At 36.0% G+C, this 26,790-nt stretch overlaps 1 protein-coding gene across 11 annotated transcripts in view; it reads left to right on the top strand.

Annotated features, from left to right (window-relative positions):
* The first annotated feature begins 3,667 nt into the window (after nt 1–3,667).
* Nucleotides 3,668–26,790, top strand: part of KMT2C (lysine methyltransferase 2C) — a 337,243-nt gene continuing 314,120 nt past the window's right edge. For 10 of the 11 annotated variants that reach the window (XM_056799944.1, XM_056799939.1, XM_056799945.1 and 7 more), the window contains exon 1: nt 4,647–5,076. In XM_056799944.1, coding sequence (XP_056655922.1) covers nt 4,889–5,076 — 188 coding nt within the window. In that variant the 5' untranslated portion in view covers nt 4,647–4,888. Of the gene's footprint in view, nt 3,721–4,646; nt 5,077–26,790 lie in introns of those variants that run through there. The other variant, XM_056799936.1, reaches the window with a different exon arrangement.

Here is a 26,790-nt window from a genome sequence, read left to right as displayed (position 1 = left end):
ATAGACTAGTTACACAGTTTGATAAAACTAGATTGTATTAAGGAAGACTTTGATTTGGGAAGGTGTTTCCTTTTATTTTATAATAGAGATCCTTAAAAAGTAACCTCATTTTAATACTAACCACATCATATATGGAGAGTGTTAATATCTATAGGTGGAAATGTGCAGTAGATGTTATTCATGGAATGAAAACTTTTTTTTTTTTAAGAATGTACCTAGAGAACATGTTACAATTCTATACTTTGTTTTGGCTTTGGAGACTCAAAGGAATAACTTCTCTTAAGGCATTTCAACCTAACTTTGAAAAATTCTTAGCTCTTAAAGTACTACTTACACTGATTTTGTTGCTCCTCCTGTGAACTGCTCCTGAATTTTCAGAAATGTCAAGTGTAACAACTAACAAACAACATAAGCACACTCTATATGGATACTTTGTGTACAGACTGTTATTCATTCTACAACCTTCCACATTTAGAATGATAAAGTTGATGTGTAGCTTTTTTTCAAATTCTGAAAAAGCTTTTCCCCTTTTTTGATGTGAAAAGATATAATTTTTTAATGTCAACATATTATTTTGTCTCTAAATCTACCAAACAGCACAAAATAAAGAAGCAATGTCAAAATTGCTGGGTTTATTTTGAATCTTGTAGGTAGACCATCAAATGATCTCAAATGACTATTTTTACATGAATTATATGGTTTGGCTCTTGAAATGGATTAAGCTAAATCCATTTAGCCAATGGATTGGCTTGCCAATCTTCATTAGATGGTATTCAGACACATTCATAGCTATAGTTGCTTAAAAATATAAATTTATGGAACTGTTTCATACTTTGCATAGATAAATTATATGGTAGAATTTTAAAAGCAAATTATTTCTATGTATCACCAACTAACATTGGAATTTTTATTCTGAGTGTAATTTTTGGCCTACTTATAAGGGGTAGCCATCAGATCAGTTCATTTTTTAAAATGTGTAAATATCTACACAGGCAATGAACCCAAGAAAGTGGTTTTTCCATTTATGATGGCTACAGGGTAGATTGGCATATAATTCCAATGATGGACTATGCACTGATAGTAGTCTAATTGCCATCCTCAAGGAAAAAAAAATACGATTGCAAAAGGAGGTTGATTTGATCCTGTAGAGAATGCAAAAGAAAATCAAGTGGATAGCCTGAGTGCTCCACATGTAACAACTAAAAGAAGGCCTTTAGCACATGAGACCTTTGGAAAAAGGACAAGAACATATAGGATGAGGTATAGATGGGTTGATCTGAACTGATGAAAAGTATTTATTAATGATCAAATATAGGTTCATGGCTTCTACTAGGAGCATTGTGGAAGTTTCCAACTTCTATTTGATTTCTACCCAAATCTATTTTACAAGAGACATTATAGTGGGAAAAACACTATTGGAATCATAATGACTCAATTTGAATTTCAACTACCTTTGTGGTCTTGGACAATTATTCACCTCTCTGGGACTCACTGTTCTCATCTGTAAAATGGGGATAAGATCCAATTACATTATCTCTATATATTATGCTATATCCCCTGAGTGAACATTTCATATCCAATGACTAATTTGCCTTTGTTAAATGCAAAAAGCAATCTTATTTAGGTGTATATTTTCCTAATGCTTATTAGTCAAGTTTGTTGTCTATATGATATCTTTGGCTTCTTCATATCATGCTGCCTTTTTCTTAGATGATTAACTCCTAAAGGGCAAGGATCATGTCTTTCTATTTAGTTATTTAGCTATCACAAAAAACCAACAGTATATGTTAGGAAATGCTTTTTTGGAGAGGACAGTCTCATTTCTCCTACTCTTATCTTTGATCTACCTCTCCATTTCATTGCTATTTTGTTTAGGTCATTGAACTAATTGTTGTAATTAATTTTGAATTTTTAGCTGATGTTTACTATATGTATATTATGAATTTTTAATTATTAAATTAGGAAAAAATTGAGCAGTTGGAATTACTTTTATTTGGCCTGCTTTGCCTTTAACAATGAACACAGAGCAGCAATTTTTCTAATACAAAAAAAACAAAAACAAAGATACAGAGATTTTGAGGCTAGAAATTTGAATATAAATAGAAAATCTAATTTGTTTAATTAAGTTTTAACCTTGTATACAAAATGGATTTTAGATTAATCAGTATTTAAAGTTATTTTATTTTAAAATATTGAATGCCTTCCCCCAAATGGGCATATTAATATTTTTATTAAAATGATAGTCTTTAATTCTACCACCACAAGGATTCATTCCCTGTGTTTTTCTATTTTAAACATGTTGCTCACTTATAGTCTATTTTTATAAAGTCAGATTCTGTTAAACACTAAACCTTTGGATGTAAATTTGTTGTAAAATTTTCCCTTTCCCTCAAACCCTCCCCCTCCCTCCATCATTCTGACCTCAGAGAGTTTAATAAAACTTTTAAATGTTGTCAGTCTTTCTTATTGTATGATGTTGGGCAAGGCCCTTAACTTGTGGGTGCCTCAGTATCTGCATTTGCAAAATGAAGGATTTTTGACTAGATGATTTGTTAGATATCCACACATTTGACTCTTTAACCCTAGTTATAGGGTTTAAAAAACAAAATAAAAAATCCAAAACCTTGTCTTTGATTACAATGAAACGTGGGGGGTGGGGAGTGGGGAAGGGAAACACAGATGATTAGTCCTAAATTCATTAGTGCTAAAAAAAAATCAATTTTCATGTCTTATTAATGGTGGGTCAATATCATATTAGGAATGATAATGATAAACGTTAAAACTAGATAGTAAAGTATTGAGAGTATGGCTACCTAACCCTAATCACTTGTCCTAGTACCTTCATCACGCTAGCCCATGCCAAATACAAAGGGAACACTCACTATATAAGGATATTTGTTATATTATCACAATCTGCCCAAGTGTTTCCTCAAAATTAGAATAAGAAATCTAGTATACTAGCATTGTAAAGGCTCTAAAGGACAAAGGTTACCGACTCCGAACCCCATATCATTATCTTTTACCACTATATATTAGATAAAGTGAACCCTAGAATTTTATCTTTACGTAATGACACTCACAACACACTAGAACCAACTTGCTCAGGTTTACTGGGTTTCTTTGTTTTGCCTTTTAATGCCTCACAATATTATTGATGAATAACATTGCTTTTATTGGCCCTTGCGGAATATTCAAACAACGAATACTACTAGGTGGGAATATGTGATGAAGTTTCGCTGAATCCAAATAGAACAAGAAAAATTATTTACAGGGAAAGTGTTTTTGCTGCGCGTAATTTTTATATATGCTGTGAACGGCGCGGGCGCGAGCCTGTGAGTGGAGGAGCATGTAAGGAAATGATTCTATCCTAACATTAGATATGTTACTATATTATACAGCCTAGGTTTATTATGTATAGGACTCTATGCGTGTCTGTGAGCGTGTGTGTATGTATGTGCGTGTTTTTAAACAAGCAGCCTTTCTCTCTATAGCGAGCTTTCTGCTGCATCCAGATCCCATCAATCTAATCCACAGCTTCACTTTCTCCAAAACCGGAGTCGGAGTCGCAGCTGCAGCCTCCGCCGGCGTCGTCAGGAGGGGGGGGCGGGGGCGGGGGCGGGGGTTGAAGAGAGGGAGTGAGGGAGGGAGCGGGTGAGGTCAGTGGCGGCAGCGTCGCGTCAGAGGGAGGAGGGGGAGTGGCGCAGGCGCGGAGGGAGCACTGTGAGTGGCGGCGGTGGGCGCCGGGGAGGGAGGGAGGGGGCCACCATGGGGAGAGGGGGGCCTTAGGGAGCAGGGCGGGGGGGGGGGTTGTGGGGGAGGAAGCGAAAGAATGAGGGGCGTAGAGGAGGTGGTGTGTGTGTGTTGGTGTGTGTGTGAGAGTTGGGAGAGGGTAGTGTGTCGCCTTCAGGGTTAGCCAGCGGAGCAGCCATTGCGCTACAGCCCCGTTTAACACACACACACACGCACACTCAGTCAAACTTCCTCCTTTGCTCCGGGAGAGTGGGGGAGTGTTAGTAAAACAACAACAACAACAGAAAGACCCAAAACGCAGCCAGAGGGAGAAAAAGAAGCAGGAGCGGGGGCCGGGACCCACCAGCACCAGCTCCACCACCCCTGGAGCAGCAGCTGTCAAAACTTCGTCGCGTCTCTGCCGGGTCCACCCGTCTCCAGCGGTGCCTAGTCCGCGAAGAGGAGGCGGTGGGGCGAGGGAGGGAGGCACAGGAAGACAAACTAGGACCGCGGTCCGAAATCTAGCGAGTGAAGGAGGAAGCCCCCCGGGCAGCCGCCACAGCCACCGCGGAGCCAGACGCCCCTTCCGGGCTAGCGCCTCCGCCCCTACCTACCCCAGCCTCCCTCGTGAGGCTCCGGGGTGTGTGTGTGTGTGTGTGTGTGTGTGTGTGTGTGTGTTGGGGGGGCGCTGTGGGGACTGCCGGGGCCGCCCGCCCCTCCTCCTCTCCCTTCCCCCCTCTCCCCTCCCCCCGGCTCCTCCTCGGGCCGGCCCCGCTCCAGCTCTTAGCTGGGGTTGCCCTGTCCTCACCACCCCCCTTCTCTCTTTGCCCTCCCCCCTACGCTCTGCTCGGTCCCCTCCTCCGGGCCTCCGGGCGTAAGTGTGTGTGTGTGTGTGTGTGTCCGCGCGCGCGCGTGTGGGTCGTTCGCTCGCTCCATGTTGCCTCCTCTCCTGGTACCTGCTGCTGCCGCCGCCGCCGCCGCCGCCGCCGCCGCGCTCGGGGCTGCGGGAAATGCGAGAGGCTGAGCCGAGGAGGAGTCGCAGGAGCAGCCGAGGCGGCGGCGGCGGCGGGAGGAGCCCCCTAGCAGCAGCAGCAGCAGCAGGAGGAGGAGGAGGAGAACGACGACAAGGAGGATCCATGTGTCTTTCCTGGTGACTAGGATGTCGTCGGAAGAGGACAAGAGCGGGGAGCAGCCCCAGCCGCCGCCGCCGCCGCCGCCGCCGCCGCCGCCGCCGCCCCCAGAGGAGCCCGGAGCCCCGGCGGCCCCGAGCCCCGCAGCCGCAGACAAAAGACCTCGGGGCCGGCCTCGCAAAGATGGCGCTTCCCCTTTCCAGAGAGCCAGAAAGAAGTAAGTTGAGGGGGTGAGGGAGGCAGGCAGACAGCCAGCCTGGAGCTCGGGGACCCGAGCTGTCACTCGACACACCGGGCCCCTGGCTACCCCGCCCCATCCCCCTCCGTGGCACCCCTCCCCGCTTCCCCTGCTGGCACCCTCTCGGGGGAAGTGGGGGTGGGGAGAGAATCACCTAATGTCTTAATCAACCTCACTTCTATCCCCCCTTCCTCGTTTTAAACTATTTTTTTCTTTATTCCCCACCCCCACCCTGGAACACTGTGCACCTTTCTCTGCCAAATAAGGCCCCTAGTTGAGGTCCCCGCCTTTCGCCAGGACACTTGCCTTCTGCAGTTTTGGTCTCTGGGCTCTGCTTTCTTAGTACTTCTCTTGGGGAAGCTTCTTTTTAAGGTATCTCGGTCTAAATGAAGGTCGAAACAAACAGAATCACGAAAGTCCAGGCAGTAACCGTGCATAATTTGTTTTAAACTGCTGAGCAGTTCACCTTCAGGAAACTCCTGGCTGTCAAAATGTTTTAGTGAGGTGGCCCTCGTGGCACACGTTGGTGGGTAAGACGGAGTAGGGGGGGAAGATATTTTACTTTTAACTATTGGTTTTCCTAACTCTTTCCTCCGATTCTTAGCTTTGCCTTTTACCATTTTTACATTTTTTAGGAAGTCATTTCTCTCTTCTCCCCTCCAAGTATTCATCATAAAACTGAAAGGTGAAAAGTAGTGCCACATTTATGTTGTATCATACAGCAAGTAATAATCGTGTGTGTGTGTGTGGGTGGGTGTCACTGTTGCTATATAGTATAGATGTGATATTTAACTGAATTAGTATTGAAATACATAATCTTTTAAGTGTTACCGGATCAGGAATTTGTTATTGGTGGTGGTTATATAAACTGGTAATACAGACTGCTTGTTTGTAGGTAACGCTAAAATTCTGCTTTTGAGGGTCTATAGCAGGTATATAGACCTTTCTTGAAGTTAGGAAGTCATTGGCACGAAACTTGTTAATATCGTATAAAAGTTTCATGAACTTGATGAGAGCTGCCCTTAGAATTATTCCTCTTTTTATGCTCTGGTGACTCTCCTGCTTGGTGGGGAGAATTCTGAAAACTAATGAAATGTACAAGTATTGTGTTAACCTGTTATAGCTAATTAGTTAGTTCTCATACTATTCTTATTTTCAAGCCTTTTATAGGGTGATATAGCAGAACCCAAGTCTTTGTGTGGGGCTCCTTTTTCTCTTGCTATTAAGATTTTTTCACTTATTGTATTTGCATTTACAGTGGCTAGCCATTTAAAATAAATGCTTGTTGATTCATTGCGTGGATACTTAGCATGTTGCACCTCTCAGTAATGCGGGGGAGTAAGGAGAGGGAATGGGACAGTACTGAAGGACTAATGTATGTTTCAAATAGTTAATTAATTTTCTAGGCAAAATAGGAAAATTTTCTTGTTTTTTGTCAGCCATTCTTTCTACAACATATATCACATTGTACCATTTTAGTTAATTATACAGTACTTGTCCTTAGCTTATAAATGAATAATTTAAAGTAGGTAATACACTTTAAAAAGTTGGTTTACCCTGTTTAAATTTTTTTCTTTTTTTTTTGTATTTTGAAAGCAACGTGGGTTGAGCACCACATTGTTTATCTTAAATTCAGATTTTTTTCCCTAACGTATAGTATATTGGTCTTTTTGATGGGTATGCTTATTTATGTGTTTTTAAACTTTATTTTTTTAACGTTTATACATTTAATCTGAAATGTTTAATTTATTTAAAATAATTGATACCAAAGTGAGTGTATTACTTTAAAACACCTTTGAAATGAACTAGATGGAATGATTAGACTTTCACTGTACTTGTTAAATTATTTTCTAAATCATCTTTTTTTGTGTGAAATGAGAAAAAAATTTGGGAAAAGAACATGTTCTGAACATTGTTGAGAAAACATACAACATTATGTTCCAATGGTATAACATTTCAAAACATTTTGAAAATTTTTCACATTGAAAGGAAATTTCCTAGTCCACTTGTAGACCAGTACTTAATTTGTTAATTTCTTTAATCTTAGAAGAGAAGTATTTGACAACATACTCTTAGTTCAAAAAGATGAGATGATACATAGGTGGTTCTAATGTCCTACAGTATTATAGTATTACATTTTTTCTTCCTTTTGAGTAGTTTTTAAAAAAAAGTTTGAATAGTCAACCTTGGTCTTAAAACAAGATTAAAAAGGTTTTTTTTTTTATAATTTATATCAATGGAAATCAATACAAATATTCTCCAGTGCAAAGGGTTTTTATCTATTTTGGCTTGTGTGTTTGATTTTCATATATATTTTCCTTCAATAAGAACCCAACCAGGAAAAATGTACTTGAGCAGGACTTTGAAAGTGAAACTGTTAGAATTATGAATTAGACATTTAATATAAAAAGCCTAGATGTTGTGAACTTATGTATAAACTATTAAAAATAAATTAGTAGGATGTGGTGGGATAAAATTCTTTAAAATGTCATTAAACCTGTGAAAATTTCTTATTAGGAAATATTTTGCATTTAAAATGAAATTTCTTTAAAGTCTGATGTTGACTTTAAATTGGTAAAAAGCAAAAATCTTGTAAATTTTTTTTGTGGGTTTATTGATGAATTTAAAGCAAATAAGGAAATGTTTTCAGCACTTATTTTTCTCCTCTTAGCTATTTAGGTTTTTTTTATTTGCTAGATACCATTTTTTAAAAAATCCCCAGGCAATCTAATTGCTGGTATGGTATTAGCTCTAATTGTGTCAAATTATGCTTATTATAGTCAAGGACTTTGAATTAGGCTATTAGTCCTAGGACAGAGTTTTTTAAAAAGTGTAGTGAATTAGGTTTACCTTGTTGAGATTTCATGTGGAATGGCAAAAGCTTATTTTGTCTGCATTTTAAATATACTAGTTAGTAATTCAGACTAATTAGTATAGAATCCTGGAGCAGTTGATACTGCTGCAGGTACAAATATTGCTTAAGAAGTCCCAGTAATACTGGTCTGGACAAAGGGATCTGTTGGAAAGTTGTCTTTTTTTCTGTCAGTTAACAGTTAAGGAATCTTAAAAAAAATATTATTTAAATTAATTGTCAGGAGTTCACAGTATAAATTTTATGCCACTAAATTAGTTGGATGGGGACAATTCCCACAGTATTTACCTAGCTAATAAAGTTGCTTTGAGAAAAAATGTAAAGAACTTCTCCTGACCTTTATAAACGTCCTACTTATACCCTAAAAGCACTTCTTTCTTGTGGGAAGAAAATTATTGCTATTAGAGAAACACCTTTGAGAATTATTATTGCTGTAGAAAACACCTTGGGAACTGACTTTTGATACCATCCAGAGATTGTGGAAGCAGGGTGGGGTGGGGAAGACTATAGCTTTGTGAATATGACTCCCATGTATCTGGAAATAAAGAAAGTTAAGGGGAAGTTTTACTGCACCATCATAGTATTTATGGCAGGTAGCAAAGATGTCACTGGTCATTACCAGTATCATTTACTACTTAATTAATTCCACAAAAACTGAACCTATATTTCTTTATGAAGAGCCTTCAAGGTAGTTCTTTTGTAACTATTCTTCAAAGTAAATTAAAACTTAAGAAAATAGGTATCATGAACTTAACACTTGAAAAGCAACTCATAAGAAGGTGAATTTTTTTGTTTATTTTAAAAACTGATTTTGTTGCAGTTTGCTCTTTAGCCCCTGTGCATAGTGATGTATGTGCTTTCTTAAATATAATTATACATGAAATATGTAATCTATTTCATTTGGTTTAAAAAAACTTGGCATGAAATAGTGTATATCAGCAGGCCATTTCAGAATTAAAAAAAGACTAGATAGATTGGAGTTTTTCAAATTTTCAAATAACATTTAAAATTCTAAAAACTTCTGTATCAAGAAGCTTAATTTCATTAATTAACAAACCTCCCTCCCCCCATTCTAGGTATAATATTGCTTAATGTTTTCTTTCTCTTCTCTGCTGATTCTTTAAAGTTTGAATGTGCATTTTTAGTATAGGAAATTTTTGTACAGAAAAAAATGTCAGCATTTTTTTAGTTTTATGCTTTACTGTCAGAGTTAGTGATTTACAGGATATCAGCTCAGAAGGACACTGTTTACCTTCTTTAAAATTGCATTGTTGACCACAGGCATTGGTTAAATTTTCTTTGCCTGGGTAGTTCAAGTCTATTAAAAATCCACTCAGAATTATTAGTCAAAGGAATTTTTTACTGCTACTAAGAGCTTTACATAATGTTTTAAAGTTTACAGAGCTCTTGATATATATTATCTCATTTGATTCTCAAAACCAACCCTGGGAGGTAGGTCCTATTATCTCCATTTTACAAATGATGAAACTGAAGTCGACCAAGATTAAGTGACTTGCCCTGGGTTGAATGTCTGAGCTAGGATTTTGAATTAAGGACTTCTTGACTTCAGATTGAGCACTCCATCCTCTGTGCCAGCTAGTTGCTCACTAGATTCCTTGGGGCTTTATTTCTAAGACCCAAATTTTGGTTAATAAAAAAAACTTCAAGTTGCTCACTCTTTCCTCCTCTAATAATGCTCTTTCATTTATCAGACTTTTGGACTTAATTTGATTACTAGTTTAAACAGAGCATAAGTAGATGCTTACATTCCACATCTCTCTCTTTCTGTGTTTTATCTTCTTTTTCTCCTCATTCTCCCCAGTCCCTTCCAAAATTACTTGTCTTCTTTTTTATTTTACTTTGCTTCCTGCATTCTGCCATCCTTTTTGTATTTTTAAAGAATTAAATTACATTTTATCAATAACTGATTTTTATATTGTTTCTGAGATTTTTCTTTGAGTCATTCCATAGCAAAAATGAGAAAGGAAAAAAAAAGAAAAAATTAATCAAAACAAGTCAACATTACAAAAAATTTGGATACTTGTTAATTCATTTTTTTTCCATCCCTGCAAAGAATGGGTTTGAGATGCTATAGAAAGCTATAACTTTTCTTTGGAGTTGTTGTTTTTTTAATTATATTTTTTCAATTATTTAGTTTTACCTTACTTCCTACTAGGATTTCTTGGCAGCATTAGCAAAACCTATGGAGTGAAATAATGATGTCAACTAAAATTTACATGGTTTTTTAGAGTTTTGTAAAACCCTTTACTTATATGATGGTAGTCCGTGTTAGTGTGGGAGAACAGAATCAGGCTTGTTTTTGGAAGTGGCATCAGAGACATTTTAGACTGGAGTGAGAAGTCTGCTATTAGTAACATTTGAAGTATGTTAAAGAAATACAGAAAATTAACAGTAGTAAAGCCTCAGATTTTCAAAGCACTTGAAGGATGGTAAAGGGTAAGAAAGCAATTTCTATTTAACTTTATAACTGTTTTTACTTTTGATGATGATACCCTTCTTTAGGGTATTTGGGATACATTTATTCTAGTCAATTATTGTAGGGTCAACTGAGTTATTTATAAAACCCAGCATGCATGTGGATTGGTGATTGTGGTATAAATTAGTGGTGATTTTTGGAGCATTTGTGGTTTAAAACTTTTTTAGGATAAACATTTGCCTATTCCATGCCTTTTAGTTAAAATGTTAAATACCTAGTGTATATAACAATTGCATTGAAAAATAGTTACTTAGTTTATGTAGAGAGAAAGCACTAAAGATAGGGAAGATGAGACTTGACTAAGACTTCACAGATGACTATAACTTTTAAAATACCAGGAATCTGAGAGGGAGAGATGAAGCACATTTGAGGCATAATGGAATTGTTTTAAAAAATGGTTGGAAATAGGAGTTAGGTTATTGAGGGGAACAGGTAATAGTTCATTTTTTTAAAAAACACTAATGGTATAGTAAGTGTTTGGGGAAAATAGATTCAATTTGTTAAATCTACCTATGGAAGGGCTTAAATTGAGTGAACTCTTAAGAAGTTTGTCTTAATATAGAGAACCTTTGAAATGGTTTGTTGATGTGTTTTTTTAAACAAAGGTTAAACATGAAGATATGGGGTTTATTTTGGGGGGAGGGTAAGGCATCAGCTGTATTTATTTTGGCCTTTTGATAATGGGGGAGGGGAATAAACACTTTTTTTCTTTAACCCTTACCTTCCATCTTGGAATCAATACTGTGTATTGGTTCCAAGGCAGAAGAGTGGTAAGGGCTAGGCGATGGGGGTCAAGTGACTTGCCCAGGGTCACACAGCTAGGAAATGTCTGAGGTTAGATTTGAACCTAGGACCTCCCCTCTCTAGTCCTGGCTCTCAATCTACTGAGCCACTCAGCTACCCCCAAGGGAATAAACACTACTGGGGAAGGGAGAGACTGGAGGCAGGGGAACTAATTAGGAGATTGTTAGAATAATCTAGGTATAATGATGGTATGAAGTAGTGTGGTAGTGAAAGTAGAAAAACAGTCAAAGATGACTTTTTGGTTACAAATCAAGGCAACCGAATGGTGATGTCCTGGGGGGGGAGGGAGTTCTTTTTTTGTTTTGTTTTGGGTGGGGAAGGAACAGGAGTGATATGAGTTCATAGGTTACACAGTTGCTAGAAGGACTCTTGTAGATTATTTTGTCAGCTCTCGTTTTCCAGACGATAAAACTACTGTTAAGAAAGTAAAGTACTGTAACTTGTCAATGGTTGTGTGTTAACAGAATGATGACTCAGCTCCTATCTTTCAGTTTCAAGTGGTGTGTTTCCCACCACATCATGGGAACAATATTACAGAAAATGTATTTCTGGGTAAAACTTGTAGATTACAGAAGCTTTTAAAGTACCCTCTGCAGAAAAAGGGCAATAGAGGAAGAGCAAGTTGGGGACAGAGTTGGGGAGATGAATTGCCATTTTTGACATGTTGAACTTGATTTCAATTAGACGTCCAAGTGGAGATTTCTAGCAAGTACTTGGAAGTATAGGGTTAGTGTTCAGGAAAAATTGGGTGTCATCTACATACAAATGATAATTAAACCTATGGGAACTGATGAGACTAAAGAGAGAAAATGTACAAGGCCCAGAATAGAACCTTGGGAGACAGGCATACTTGGGGGTGTGGGGGGAGGAAATTAATGATGAACAAGGGAGATTGAGAAGTGATGAAAGAGGAAGAGAAGAATATCATAAATCAACCTGTGAATGAAATGGGAAGGCCATAACACTGTGGTCAGTAGCATCAAAAGTCATACAAGCTCCAAATAGGATGAATACTGAAAAAAGGACATTGGATTTAGCAGTTGAAAGGTCACAGACAATTTTGAAGAGAGCAGTTTGATTTGAGATATGGGAGTAGGAACCACATTGGAAGAGATAGAAAAATGAGTAAGAAGATAAAGTAGAAGCAATTTGTATCAATTACTTTTTCTTGGAGTTTGGCAGTGAAAGGGAAAAGGGGTTACACAGTCAAATTTTCAGTGTTGGGGGAGATTGAATAATATGATTTACAGTGTGACCCTGGGCAAGTCATTTCACCCAATTTGCCTCAGTTTCCTTACTTATAAAATGAGGTGGAGAAGGAAATGGCAAACCACTCAGTATTTTTACCAAGAAATCCCTAAATGGGGTCGCAAGGAGTTGACAGAACTGGAACAATTCAGCAAAAACAGTTGTAGCATATAGGTTGCTGTCATTATCCATATTTTGCAGAGGAGGAAACTGAGGTAAACAGTTTGTGACTTAAATCAGTTCACATGGCTGGTAAGTCAAATTTAGGCTTTATTTAGTAAGTCCTTTGATGGCAAAACAAGGGATATAATTCTGCTTTAAAAAATTTCAGAGGCTGATACTTGGGTTTGTTGAGGGAAGTAAAGGAGAAGAAATTAAGCCTAGGTTTCCTAGTTTTGTATATGAATAGTGGTCCTTTTAACAGTCAGACAGAAGTCAGGCAGAAAGACTATTGCTTCAAGACAAGATGAATGGTAGGAAAAAAAAACTTATTATTAAAAATAACCTGTGATTTTGAGGTGATGGCATATATATTAGAAGGAAAATCTATCAGATACCTGGAGGTGTATAACATGAGGGTCTAGGAGCAAAGTCAGAAATGGGAGAGTAATTCTGAGACTGGGGAGAAAGATAAAGCAGAACCACGGTAAGTGACCATAGGGTCACTGATTTATTAAGAAACCTTAAGGACATCAACCTGTCCAACTTCTTCCTTCATCAACTCTCTCATCTCCTTAATTTAGTTCAAAAACTGAATGCTTGGGAGGCGAATTGTCTTTTTTTTGGCCCAAATTAGCTCAACTGGTAACTGGCAAAGCTGGATCAACACGTTATTTTTCTGACTCTAAACATGGGGTTGTTGTTTTTAAGCTGTCAAATTGTCCAGTAGGTAGAGGAGAATGGTCCAGGGTATGGTGGAAAGAATTGTGGACTCATTGTCTGAAGACCTGGGATCTGATCCAGCTTTGGTTAACAGCTTAGTAACCTTGGGCAAAAAAGTTAGTCATCCCATCTGTATCAATCAAGTACTTTGACTTAGAAGTGTACATGATAAAAACTCTTTATACAAGATGTCCCTAAATAAAGGGGAGGGGGGAAGAATAAAAAGCCATTTCAGCTGAATTAACTGTAGATTTGTTTTTCATTACAAGTAACATGTGAAAAACAGTATATATAGTTTCCTAGAAGAAACAGAACACTCATTTGTCTTATAAAAATAGTTTGAATATTCTTCCCTATTACATAGATATTTTACAAAAGCATTATTGATATTATTGCTTAGAATACAAAATTTTTTATGTAGGATCCATGACTTCATGTAAATGGGTGTACTAGACAATTTCTAATGGTCCTCCTACTTCTATTTGGACCATTCACATAGTGAGTTGACTGAAGTCATAGTGAAGCCTATAGCACTAAGTAGGGAAGATTTTTATTTTTTGGTATGGTGGCTGTGGCAAATCTTGCATGAGCCTAATAAAATTCCTCTACTATTCCATGTTTCTAAAAGCCCTTCAGTAGGGGAGAAGATGCTAATGAAAACTCTTTTAGTTTTCTGATGATGATGATAATAGCTAAAGCATTCATTCAATTCAGTATAATTATTAAACATCTTATATGTGCTAGTTACTGTGCTCAGTGCTGGGTATTCAAATAAGAAAAAACTAGTTCCTGCCCTCAAGAAGCTTATAGTCTTAATTAGGGGAAGATAACATCTAGAAGAAGCTGGAGTGGGGTGTAGTGTGGTGGTGATAGACTCCTTCCATACAATTGAGACCAAACAGAGCTGTAGAGATACAAAGTGGAGTGAGCTGGGAAGTCAGGTTCTGCCCTCTATAATGTAAGGCTTTAGGTGGAGTTGATCCTTGGAGTCAGAAGGGAGAGGCATGCTGGATATCTTCAAGGCTGAGTTAAATGGCTTGAGGACATCTTGTTCATGGAGTTGGGACCAAACAGCTATAGATCTAAGGTGGAGAAAGCTGCATAGCCTGGATACTGTCTGCTTTCAGGTTGCAAAGTGCTTCAGTTGCTTATATAATGCTAAATGAAATTTATAATTTTTAAATTTTTAAGTCATTTTAACTTAGATCCACTGTTTTTGTTTTATATAATTGAGGCATATTCACTTACTGTGGAGAAATTTTTGTAATACTTTAAGGATATGTATGGAACTAACATATATAAAATATTTTTAAGTGAAGGGAATTAATGGTTAAGTGGAGAAACTAGAGATTTAATTTAGCATCTTTTGAGAAAAAAATTGATAGCTCAGTGGTTACACACACACACACACACACACACACACACACACACACACAAACTAGAGATTTAATTTAGCATCTTTTGAGAAAAAAATTGATAGCTCAGTGGTTACACACACACACACACACACACACACACACACACACACACACACACACACACACACACACACACACACACACACACACACACCCCTACCTCTTCAATCCCAGTAATCCCTGAAGCTAGAGGGTACTGTGAGCTTGTGAGTTCTCAGGTATTCCATTAGTATATGTTCATCATTGGAAAGGGGAACGGCCTGGCTTTGCTCTCATTCTGATCAGTAGTGGGATTGGCCTGTGAGTAGACCAATGCATTTACCATCTGGATGAGTTGAGGAACCTAGTCTTTAAAAGAAAGCAAAAAGAAAAGGACCAAAAAAAAAATCACAAAATATCTTTTCTTCAACCATATATATTGACTTTGTTTTAAGAAGTTACTAAACAGGATTTTTTTTCCACTGTCTTCAATTTTTAAAAAAACTGAACTTTAAAGAAGGTATTATATATAGTTAGTTGGCTAAACATTTGTTAATCTTTGGCTATGACAAGTTAATACCCATAGAGTAATAGAAGATTCAACCTGAAGGAGGGCTTTGATGTTTTTTGTTGTTGTTTTGTTTTTTACCCTCTCCACTGCAATTTGTTGAAGTCAGAAACAACAACAACAAAACTCATACAGCATATACAAGATATAGTAGAATATCCAGTTTGGAATTTTTGGAGACATGGGTTCTAATTCTGACCTTCATTCTCTGCTAATGGTATTATTATGAGAGTAATTCCCATTTATATAATTCTTAAAAGTGTGCTAAAGTGCTTTCTTTTCTATCAACTCTATGAGGTAGGTATTATAGTTGGTATTCTTATTTTACAGATAGTATACTGGAACCTGCATTAGAGTGTAGACCTTTCTTGCCATCAAGTGCTCTTTCCTATAATAGTCTATGTATGGTTTGACTAGATGTTATTCTTTATCACATGAAAGAGTTGGACAGTAGTTATTCCTGACTCTAAACTCCTATTACATTTAGAACCAGAAAGTAATGAATATGTTAGGTAATAAAATACATTTTGTTATGTTTACTATGCATTTATTTTTCCTATATTTTAGTTTTTAATATTTTGGTGAGATTATTTTACCAGCTTTCCAAAATCTTTTTTTTTTTAAAGGAAAGCACTCAGCAGCAGCAGGGTGGCCCAACGGATTGAGAGCCAGGCCTAGATATAAGAGGTCCTGGGTTTAAATCTGGCCTCAGATAATTCCTAGCTGTGTGACCCTGAGCAAGTCACTTAACCCTCATTGCTTAGCCCTTACTGCTCTTCTGCCTTGGAACCAATACACAGTATTGATTCATTTTTCTAAGATTTATTTTTTTTTATTTATTTTTCTAAGAAAAGTTAAGCAATCTATGTTAAAGTAAAGCTGTTTAAAATCTGAATGCATAATATTTTGTTTGTGACCCCATTTGGTGTTTTCTTGGCATATCTCTTATGTCTTACCCTTCAAATCCTTCTTTCTCTGATAGTGGTTTGCCATTTCCTTCTCCAGCTCATTTTACAAATGCAACACTGAGGCAAACGGAGTTAAAGGACTTGCCCTGGATTACACAGTTAGTAAAGTGTCTGAAGCTGTATTTGAATTCAGGTCTTCCTGACTTCCTGGCTGACACTATCTATTGCACCACCTTGTTCATCTCTCTAATAATGTCTAAAAAGTGTTAAATATTAGTTGGGATAGAGGAAAGAGGAAGGTGTGTGTCACCACTGAGCTATAAATGGAAAGAAAGGATTTTATAGAAAAGAGGTATCGATTCAGTTTGAAAATAACATTTTTTTTAATGTTTTATGTTTTGGTCTACTTGATTATAAATGTCCAATCGAGAATACCACATTATTTATATTTAACATTTACTGTATTGAGTCAAAAATCACTTATTAAATGTTTGCTGTCTTCTCAACACAGTATTGGAGACTGTCTTGTTTAAGAAGGGATTCCTATATGCACATAAATGTGTGTGTATATTATCTGTGTATGTATATACAGTATATATGTGCATTACTTTTATATCTTAGGTTTTCTGGAACTTTTCTAATTTTAAGAAAGCATGAACTTCAAACATTTAAAAAAATGTTTTCTTCTTCTAAAACCCTTACCTTATAATCCTAAATATTGGTTCCAAGGCTAAAGAGTAATGAGGGCTAGGCAGTAGAGAGTTAAGTGACTTGTTCAGAGTCACATAGCTAGGAAGTGTGTGAGGCCATGTTTGAACCCATCTCTGGGTCTGACTCTGAGTCCACTGAGCTACCTAGTTGCCTCCTTAAATTTTCTTTAAGGATCTTGTTAATAAGATTAAGTAAATATATCCTTTTTCTTTAGATCATGACTTTTTGTTTAGAAAATACGTTCATTATATGTAAGGATGTATTTCATGACATGTCCTTCCTTTAGGTGAGGTGTGCCATGGCCTCTGTCTTGCTAGATGACCTAGTGCAAAGATACAGACACACACACACATATATAAATAACCCTGAACATGATTTTCACTTCTCTTACTTTTGATTGAAGCCTTATTCTGACCCTGATCCACTTTTTGAGAGACCACTGTGCCTCATCTAGAGATAGTATTTTATAAACAGAAACTTCGACTCTGTGACTTAACTGCCATCTCACTGTGATGATCTGACTAAAGACAAATGTTTTACCTTTTCTTCAAATCCTTCTTTCTCTGAATGGGTAACAGAAGCTACTTCTATATCTGATGTTCAACTTAGACATTTTTCATGGTATAAATTTTATTTGCATCTTTTTTGGATAATAAATAACTACAACTTAGTTTCCAGGATTTTTCCTGCTAATTTGGCTGTAGCACATGGGAAGTGCTAATGTCTAGAATAATGTATAGAACATGCAGAATAGGTGATAATATTAAAACCAGAAGCATAATCTGCCTCTAGGATACACAGAAATAACTAAACTAGGATGGAGGTAATAATTTTAAATCATTTTAAATTTGACTTGGCATTTTGAGATAATTATGAGAGTATTGAGGAGAGGATTATGGGAGAAGTCAAGAAGGCAAACTTGACATGACTAAGCAAATGATTGGATGTGGATGGTCCCAGATGAATGAAATTTTAAACCATGAGTGAGAAAAATCATGATTGTAATAAATCATGGAAATCAATATTTTGAAATATGGACATACTCAAAAAAAGGGTAGGTTTGGGGGGCAAAATGAGATTAGATTTGGGTATCATTGATTTGTAGATATTCATTGAATATCCAGTTGGAGACAGCTAGTAATCTTTTGAAATAATGGACTGGATGTCAGGAGCAAAGTTGAAGTAAAAAATCTGAGAGGCCTTTTTCTATATTGACATTTTTAAAAAAGTTTATTTCTTTTTAAATCCTTACCTTCTGCTTTAGGCAGTAGGGATTAAGTGGCTTTCCCAGGGTGACACAGCTGGGAAGTGACTGAGGCCAGATCTGTATTGAGATGATTGAAAGTCATGGGAATGGGTAAGATTGTTTAGACAAAGAGGACCTCCTAGACCAGTCTTATGACATAGGAGGAAGAGAATCCATTAAAATGGATAGGAAGTGTGATTATAGATTTAGAGCCATTTTCTTAACCTGGAAAAATCAATTAAGATCAAGTAATTTCTCCAAGATTTATTATTTCTATCTTTTATTCCTTGGTCATGTACTCAAAATAGTATTTATTCCAGCTGATATAATAGTTAAATAATTTTTGTTGAAGGTTTCATCCTTTGTGCTTGATTTAGACATTCCCTTGTGTTATTGCCTCACCACAGTTGAGCCTGCCTTGTGTTTTGAAAACTCAATTTGGCAATAAATACTCAATCAATACATCTATGTTCAAAATTAAAACTCATATTTTTGCTCATAACTTTTATAAGAAAACTTACAGCATTTTTCATAGTAGGTTTCTGATGCCCTTGAGCATTGGTTGGCAGAAGCCACATGGTTGCCAAACAGTCAAGAATACCTTTGCTGAAATTCACAAATCAAAAGTGAGTTAAGATATGGGTTCAAATAGTGCCTCCCTTGCCTACAGGTTGTGTGACCCTGCCTATTTTAATCTCTCAGACTATAACATGGCAAAGAAACTCCAGAGTTTCTTTAGTAGATCAAATTTTCTTATACTAAAGAGATTACAGGTCTAATCTTAAGTGTTTAAATTGAATTAAACCCAACAATTTTTAGGGGCAGATTGATATTCTTTCACTAAGACCCTTTTTGCTATGAAACAGAGATTATTTGGCGGGGGGGGGGGGGGGGGGGGGGAATTACCTCATAAAGTTCTATTTTGCTTATAGTTGGGAGGAGGGGAACTTTATTCCTCAGAGTGAATGATAGAAATATTAGGAATCTTTCACTGTTTTTGCCCTTCTTTTCTTCCTTTGCCTGTGTCTTCACTGTACTCTTCACTTTTCATTTTCTTCAGTTTATTTTTCTTTGAATTTACATTTTCTTCTTTTATCACGTCTTCTTTTCTCCCTTCCCCATTTTCCCTGGAGTAGTAAGCAACTATTCAATTAGTATTATCTGGGCTTTATACTGGAAGTGAAACTTTTCTCCTGGAACATTGGCAGCAGAATTAAATTAACAAGAACCACTTGCTTGTCAATTGCACAGTGCTGCCATGTATACAAGTGATAGTGTATAAAACAAATTTAATTGTTGATTTGTGTCTTTAAACTTTTTCTTTTAGTACTATTGTTGTTTAGTTGTGTTTGACTCTTTGTGACTGTATGGGGATTTCTTAGCAAAGATACTAGTGATTTAACATTTCTTTCTCTAGTGGATTAAGGCAAACAGAAGTTAAGTGACTTGCCCAGAGTCACACATCTAGTGTATATCCTAAGGCTGTTTTTGAACTTGGGTCTTCCTGAATATAGGTCCAGAAGTCTGTCACCTAGCTAGCTACCTTTAGCACTGTACTAGGTTTGTAAAACACAACTTGAATTTGCATTTTAAAATTTTTCAAGAAGTGTGTAGGATTTGTAAACATAAGTCTCCTAACTTTCACTAGTCCTAGTCCATTTTATAGTGAACTGTGCTTTTTGTTATATAAAACTCACAATTGTTAATTTTGGTATCTATAATAAAAATGTGAAATTAGAAGTAGCATTATAAACCTAGTTTATCAATAACATTTAAAAAAAATTAGTAAATCAGTTCTTTTCCTGGGAAAAACTAATAGTATTTTTGTGATAATCCCAATGTTAAAATTTTTAAATTTAATTTACATGATCTTAAATTGTTTCCTTCCATAAAACACCCAACATGCACTACCAACTCTTGTTGGTTCTACAATTTATATTGACACACTCAAAGTAATATTTTTTCATTTGATTTGTTGCCAGTTTAGAACTAATTTTCTTTTTTCTTTTTTTTTTAGGAGACCAAGACTAGATTAGATTATAGAACTAGGTTAGAATAACTGAGTGGTTGAGAGAAATGTTTTATTGCATTAAGGTAATTTAAGCTGTTCCTATAAACCTTTTTTTTCTCTCTATTCTTTGCTAGTTAGTAGACTTTAATACCAGGAATAGGAAACTCCTTTAAGTTTCAGCCTTGGCTTTGTTCCTATCTGCCCTGTAAGGATTAGTTTCTGTTCTTAGTATTTCACAAATGATGGAATTGAAAAATAAGATTTCTTGTATTCCTGATGGAAAAATGAAAGGATTTGGAAATTTACAGGTGAAAATAATATATATGTAAACTATTTCCAAAATATGAAATAATAAAAAGTTGTTTATCTCTTTTATGTGGCTTATTCTTCCTTTCAGCTGCTTACTGCTTTTTGCTCGATGTTCATGTTGGCAGCTATTGAACAAGAGTAACATCATGCTTCTGCCAAGTACTTTATTGCATGATGCCTAATATAGATTTTGTAGCATTGGTTCTGGGCAGTAATAGTGAGAAAAAGATACATCAGTTTTCTTTTTTAAAATAAATGATATGTTTATTGCTGACACAAATGATTTTAATATGCTGAAAAGTATGCTTGTCTTTTGTAAATACTCAATGCTAGCTTAAATGCAGAAAAGCAGAAAGGAAAAATTTTGAAATGGAATTATATTGAAATATTGGACAAAACTTTATTATCTTATTAAAGGATTGTTTTTATGGCTGAAAATTCTATTCAACAACAAAAATAATAGTGCTTTCTAAGAAAAATTTGTAAATTTATTCCTGCTTTATTCATATCTCTGGAATTTAAATTTCCTACTTGAAGCTTAGTCGAAATGTTTAATCACTGTTAAGTTGTAGGAAAAGGGTTTTTAATAATTCATTGGGTTTGTTATGTCTTTATAGCCCCAGTACTTAGCACCTAGAGTTTAGCAGGCACTTGATAATTACTTTATGTAAAAACACAAGTTCTTGTGTTATGTTATGAAATTACATTAGAATGATATTTTATAATCTTGGATTTAAAAACTAGATTATTGTGTCTGCTTTTTCCTTTTCAACTAACATATTATGAGGTTCCTAACTGTGAAACCATTTTGTAGCAGTCTGATTTAATAATCATGCGTTTTGTGTGCTCATTCTTTCATCAGCACATGAAGAGAGCATTCTGTATTTTAGTTATTATGTGTGGATGAAAGTAATACTGTACTCTCTAAATTCACATTGGGTGCTTTTATAAAATCTTGGGTATGCAACCAGTTTTTAAAAAAAAAGAATACTTTTTGCAGATTAATTTAAAGAATTCTAAAAAGGGAAACCTGCCACTTTAGAGAAAGCAAGTCAGAGGCATCTTTCCTTATAGAAATTTAAACAACTAAAGGTGAATACATAAAATTTTATAACACTATGACATGGGTGTGTGTGTATGTTTTAATACAAAGTCTTTTGTAACTAAGTCCACACTGTTTTAAGCTGGTATATTGGTTAGTTTATTAGAGCAGCACAAGTGGATTCAAGTTACATAATGTTTCTTTTGTTTTTGCTCAATACCAAGAGTAAGAAACATTTGGCTGGATTTTTAGAGGATTAGAGTTTGAAGGAGGGTTGCTTATGGAGCTTGAGATTTTCTAACCAGAATTTGAAGCCAACTATTGGGAAGGTTTACAAGTTGGTAGAATCATAAAGAAAATTAAGATGGTAATGAATTGATGACATGAAGAACTTTTTTTTTTTAAATAAAGTAAAAATGTTTTAAATCGGGGCTGGGTATTAAGAAATCTGTTGATTCTTTAAGGACATAGTCTATATACACCACTGAATCTTAGAGTTAATGCTAACACTAATGGGTGTCTCAGGGATTAATATAGCAAGCAGATGGTTTTGAGGTTTTTGATATTAGGTTGGTTACTTTACCAGCATCCAAAATTGTTTTTCCGATTTTGTTCCTCAGGTCCGGGGCAACTTCGTTTCATAAAGTTACAGAATCCTTCTATCCACCGTACTTTTCTTGCTATTAACTGTAAATGGTGGAAGTACTTGTATCCAGTGAGCAAAGGGTTATTTGTAGGGAGGCGCTCTTAGCCTAAAAGCTGCAGGCAGTGGAGCGGTTCCCGTCCTGGACTCTTGGAAAAATCCATGCCATTTTTTGCCACCACCTGAGTAGAGTCGGATCTACTTTCTTCAGCTTGGCTTTTTTCTTCCTCCTTCCTTTCCTCTCTTCCTATAGTATGGTTGGGGATTCTTGAGAGCTTCAGAAGTTACTGGGGTGGGGGTGTAGGAAGTGCTTTACATGCAGTGCTTTGTGCTTGTTTTAAAAAAATTTCTGTGGGTTTGTACTTAAGTGGGAACACGGACTATAGGACTGGGTAACATACCGGCGGGCTCACCTTATTGGTATTGCTTTTGCTGTTTGGTGGGTTGACAAGATTGTAATGTATATACGTCAGGTAGTGTTGAATGTGGCAGAGTAACATGGCTGATTGGAGCCAGTGAGTGGTAGCAGGTTATACATATGCATTATAACATGTACAGCAATAAACAAAATAGCCCAAACCAGGCAATCAATAAAGAGTTCCCCAAAGGTAAAAAAATTGTTTCTTTGTACAGAAACAGAATTGTGTTTCAAAAAAAGTTTCTTAGATTATAGTGGGGAAAAAAACTCATAAAGGAAGTATTTTGTGTAAATACAAGACAAAGATAGGATGGAACTCTAATATAAAACATTTAACTGTTCTGTACTAAATTCAGAAGTAAGAAGTAGAGAAAGAAGTGGATTTCTATGTCACTGATTGACACAGTGTAGGCAATGGGAATAAAATAACATTATTTGTCCTTATTCTATATTGATATGACTTCTAGCTCTGAATAAGATGGCTTTTTAACTAAAGCTGATTTTCTTTTTCTTGTACATATTTTTATAAATGTATACATAAACACCAAAACCACTACTCCTACAGTTAGTATGTTTTAAATTGTAATAAAAACCAGAATCTTTACCAGAAGCATTTTGAATCACATATCCCATTGCTCTTCAGGTGTTGGCTGAATGTATTTAACATCTGCCTTTGATTTGTATAATACATATAACCCTTAGCTGTTGTCAGCAATATCCTAGGATTTCAATATCTTTTGGTAATTTGAATTGTGCAAATAGAGGGAATGGGTTATATAAGTGACATTGCCTCAGAGTTTGATATAAACCTGAATGTTAAGTTGATAGAAGTTTCTATGTGCTTTTCTGATGTACTTTTTTAAAAGAAAAAAAAAAGTTGAATTTCTCAGTAGCCACAATTAGTGTTTGTTACAAATATAAAATACTAAATATCTATTTCATGGGATTACTGGTTATATTCTTTGAAAAATGAAACATTGTATTGTAGCAGATTTTTGGTATGATGGAAACTGCTTAAGAGCAGATGCAGTTTTTATTACAATATTTAACTTGAGGGAATACAATGTAGTGAAGCTGGCCTTGAAAAGGAGTCACTTAAAATATTGAAGTTTTGTTAGAAATAACAGTTTTATAAGGACTAATTTATAAGGAAAATACTATGTATTCTAAAATCTTTAGAAATGCATTCAATACTGAATAGTATTGTATACTATGGAAAACTGGGTACTATAGTATAAACTCTGAACATAGTTTGCAGAGCATGCCAGGCTTTTAAAAATTGTCATAGTTGCACATAGGTGGTGCAGATATGTTTTGATGCAGCTATCCTTTTAAGATAAACAGACTTTTTATCAACAAATTGATAGTACTATATAGAATATTAACAATAAATATCTTGGGTTCTGTGATGAACTGTGCATATTTCTTTTCCTTATCTCTTGGAAAGAGGGTCCTTTCCTCCCTTAATGTAGACATTATGTAATTTGATTCTTCTTCTGTTCCTCATTTTCATGGTATGTTTTCATTTGTTACAAAGTAGAATATTTGGAGAAAAATTTACCTTTACTCCGCATAGGCAGAAAGATTATGTGACTTAACTGAATTGTGGTTTACAAGTCAAATTTTTGTCATAAATAAAGGAGCATTGGATTTGGCAGTACACTATATATAGTGAAACAAAATATGAAATTTAACTTTGATAAGTAATTGTATTTGGTTTTGTCATCATATGAAGTGTGTTTTTGTGTAGAAAATTAAAGTTAATCATTTTAGATATTTAAGATTAAAAAGCAGCTTGAAATATTCTCAGAATAGAACAAAAATCTAGAATAAAAATGGTACAATTAGCCTCCTTTTTTTCTTTCTTAGAAGTCTGCATATAAAGAAACTTTATATGATTATTTGGTAATTGAGTAGATATGTCGGGTAAGCTATTGAGGTAATGAATGTGACTTTAAACTTGAGATTTTCACTGACTAGAAGATTATAAAATGTCAAATTTAATTTATTTTTAGGAGAGAGTAATATTATATCTTGCTTGCCTACTTAAGGCTCTTTGCTTTTTTCTATTGTGTCATCACCAAATGTTGGATTAAACACAGTATGATTTGTCTTTATATGACTTTTAATGGGGTATCCTTTGTTGCAAGTAATACTAAGAAATATCTTCTTCTGTAACCTATGTAGAATTAGGCTTTTTCTTTGAAAAATTCTTTTGTATTTAGAATTAGAATAATGAGAGAAACGAGGTAAATAATAGAACAAATGACACATTAACAGGATTTGGACATGCTAATTATAATGCTGCTAGGACAAAAGAAAAACAAATCAACCATTTAAAAAAGTCAGTTAACCACTTTATTTTTAGGTGAAAACAAGTGTATTCAATTGGAGAAATTAGGAATGCAGTTTTGAGTAACAGAACCCAGTGAATTAGATCTGCTGTCTTATTTGTGATTTGATGATGAACTGATACATAGAAATATGTAGAGCTAATAGTCCTTTGTATGCCTTTGGGTGAGGTTTACCTGGGAGAGAATGACTGCATTTTGGTGCCTTAGGTGGGAAGACAAATTGAATTAATTAAGGAAAAAGGAATACAATGATTATATACACTAAACTATATGTGTATATAAAGCAATAAAAAAATTATTGGGAGCTCACATGAAACAAGTCCTTATTCAACAGAATACAAAGAATTCTATATGAAACTATGAAAAATAGGAATCTCCATTTCATATCACTTGCTTTAATATATGTTGTGTGTATGTGTATAAACTATTTTAAGATCTTTGAGAGCTATCCTGTTTACTTCTGAAGCACCCACCCCATTGAAAAAAATAGAAAATAAAAAAATTTAAATAAGCACAGTCAAATAAAACATCCACACTGAGGCTAATTTCAGAAGTACATGTTTCTTCACCTACGTATGTCTCACTTATTGTCAGACTGTTTATTATTCATAGGCTTTCTCTATCATTTGTACTCAGGACATAATCATTGCCTTGATGAGGAATTCTCGTAGTCTCAAAAATAAGTCTTTTGGAGTCAGCTTAGATGGGTCAGTGGATATTAGAAGCAGGCCTGGAAGTGGGAGATCCTGGCTTCAAATTTGACCTCAGATATGTGAAAATTTTAACACTAGCCTGTCAAGACAAGTTTGGATTTTAAAGCAAAGGATCTTACTTCTGAACCCACTGAACTGCATCTCTCTCTGAGTTGATAGGTGAAGTCCTCCTTGTGATGCTGGGAGGTGCTGTATTCTTGCTGTGTGACTGTTCTATGGACCTCATGGTGACTCCTGGTATCCAGTAGACTCACCTATGCTTTGGACTGAAGTGGGAATCTGCCATATCATAGTGTTTCAGAAAAGTGATGGCACAAGTAGCAAAACTGGACTTGGGAAGGAAGGGAAATAGATCTTTTTTTTTGCTTTGGAGCCATGGAGAGAGGAGGTGGTATGTAGGAGATCATTTGACTCTTTGGTGTTGTAGCCTGGGAAGAGAGGCAGACCCCCTTCCCCAGAGACCCTCCTCCCCCCAACCCTAGTGTTGTCGGTCTAAGCTGTCTTTTTCTCTTATTAGGAGTTGCTTGAGGTCTGACTAGGGGAGAAATGAATAACTGGCCTCGAGTGGCTGATGCCTTTTTCTCTGGCCTGCTTTTTAATATTTAATAAATAATTACAAATTAAGATACAGACTCCAAAGCATTTAATCTTAGCTATGTGACCTTAGGCAAGTCATTTTACCATAATTGCCTAGCCCTTACTACTCTTCTGCCTTGGAGTCAAAACTTAGTTCTAAGACAGAATGAAAGGGTTAAAAAGTCTTTCAATGTTGTTTTTCTTTATAATGTTGCTTTCCTTGTGTACATTGTACTCCCAATTCTTTTATTCCCACCAGTAAGCCCCCCTCCTTCCTTTGAGGTTTAGGAAGTTTTTTTTTTTTGCTTGGGACCATTACCTTCCTAGTGTTATCTTTTTTTCTGACTTTCCACCCAGTTTCCCTATTGAGTTTGATATATTTTTACATCAAACACTTGAAAGAGGAGAGAGACAGAGACAGACAGATGGACAGAGACAGAGAGACATCAACTCTTTGTTCAGACTGGCAGTGAGGTTCACCTGGTACTTGCTTT

Source organism: Monodelphis domestica, chromosome 5 (genome assembly GCF_027887165.1).
Source record: "Monodelphis domestica isolate mMonDom1 chromosome 5, mMonDom1.pri, whole genome shotgun sequence".
Lineage (NCBI taxonomy): Eukaryota > Metazoa > Chordata > Mammalia > Didelphimorphia > Didelphidae > Monodelphis > Monodelphis domestica.
Note: the sequence above shows the minus strand (reverse complement) of the source record. Positions and strands in the feature narration are given on the sequence as shown.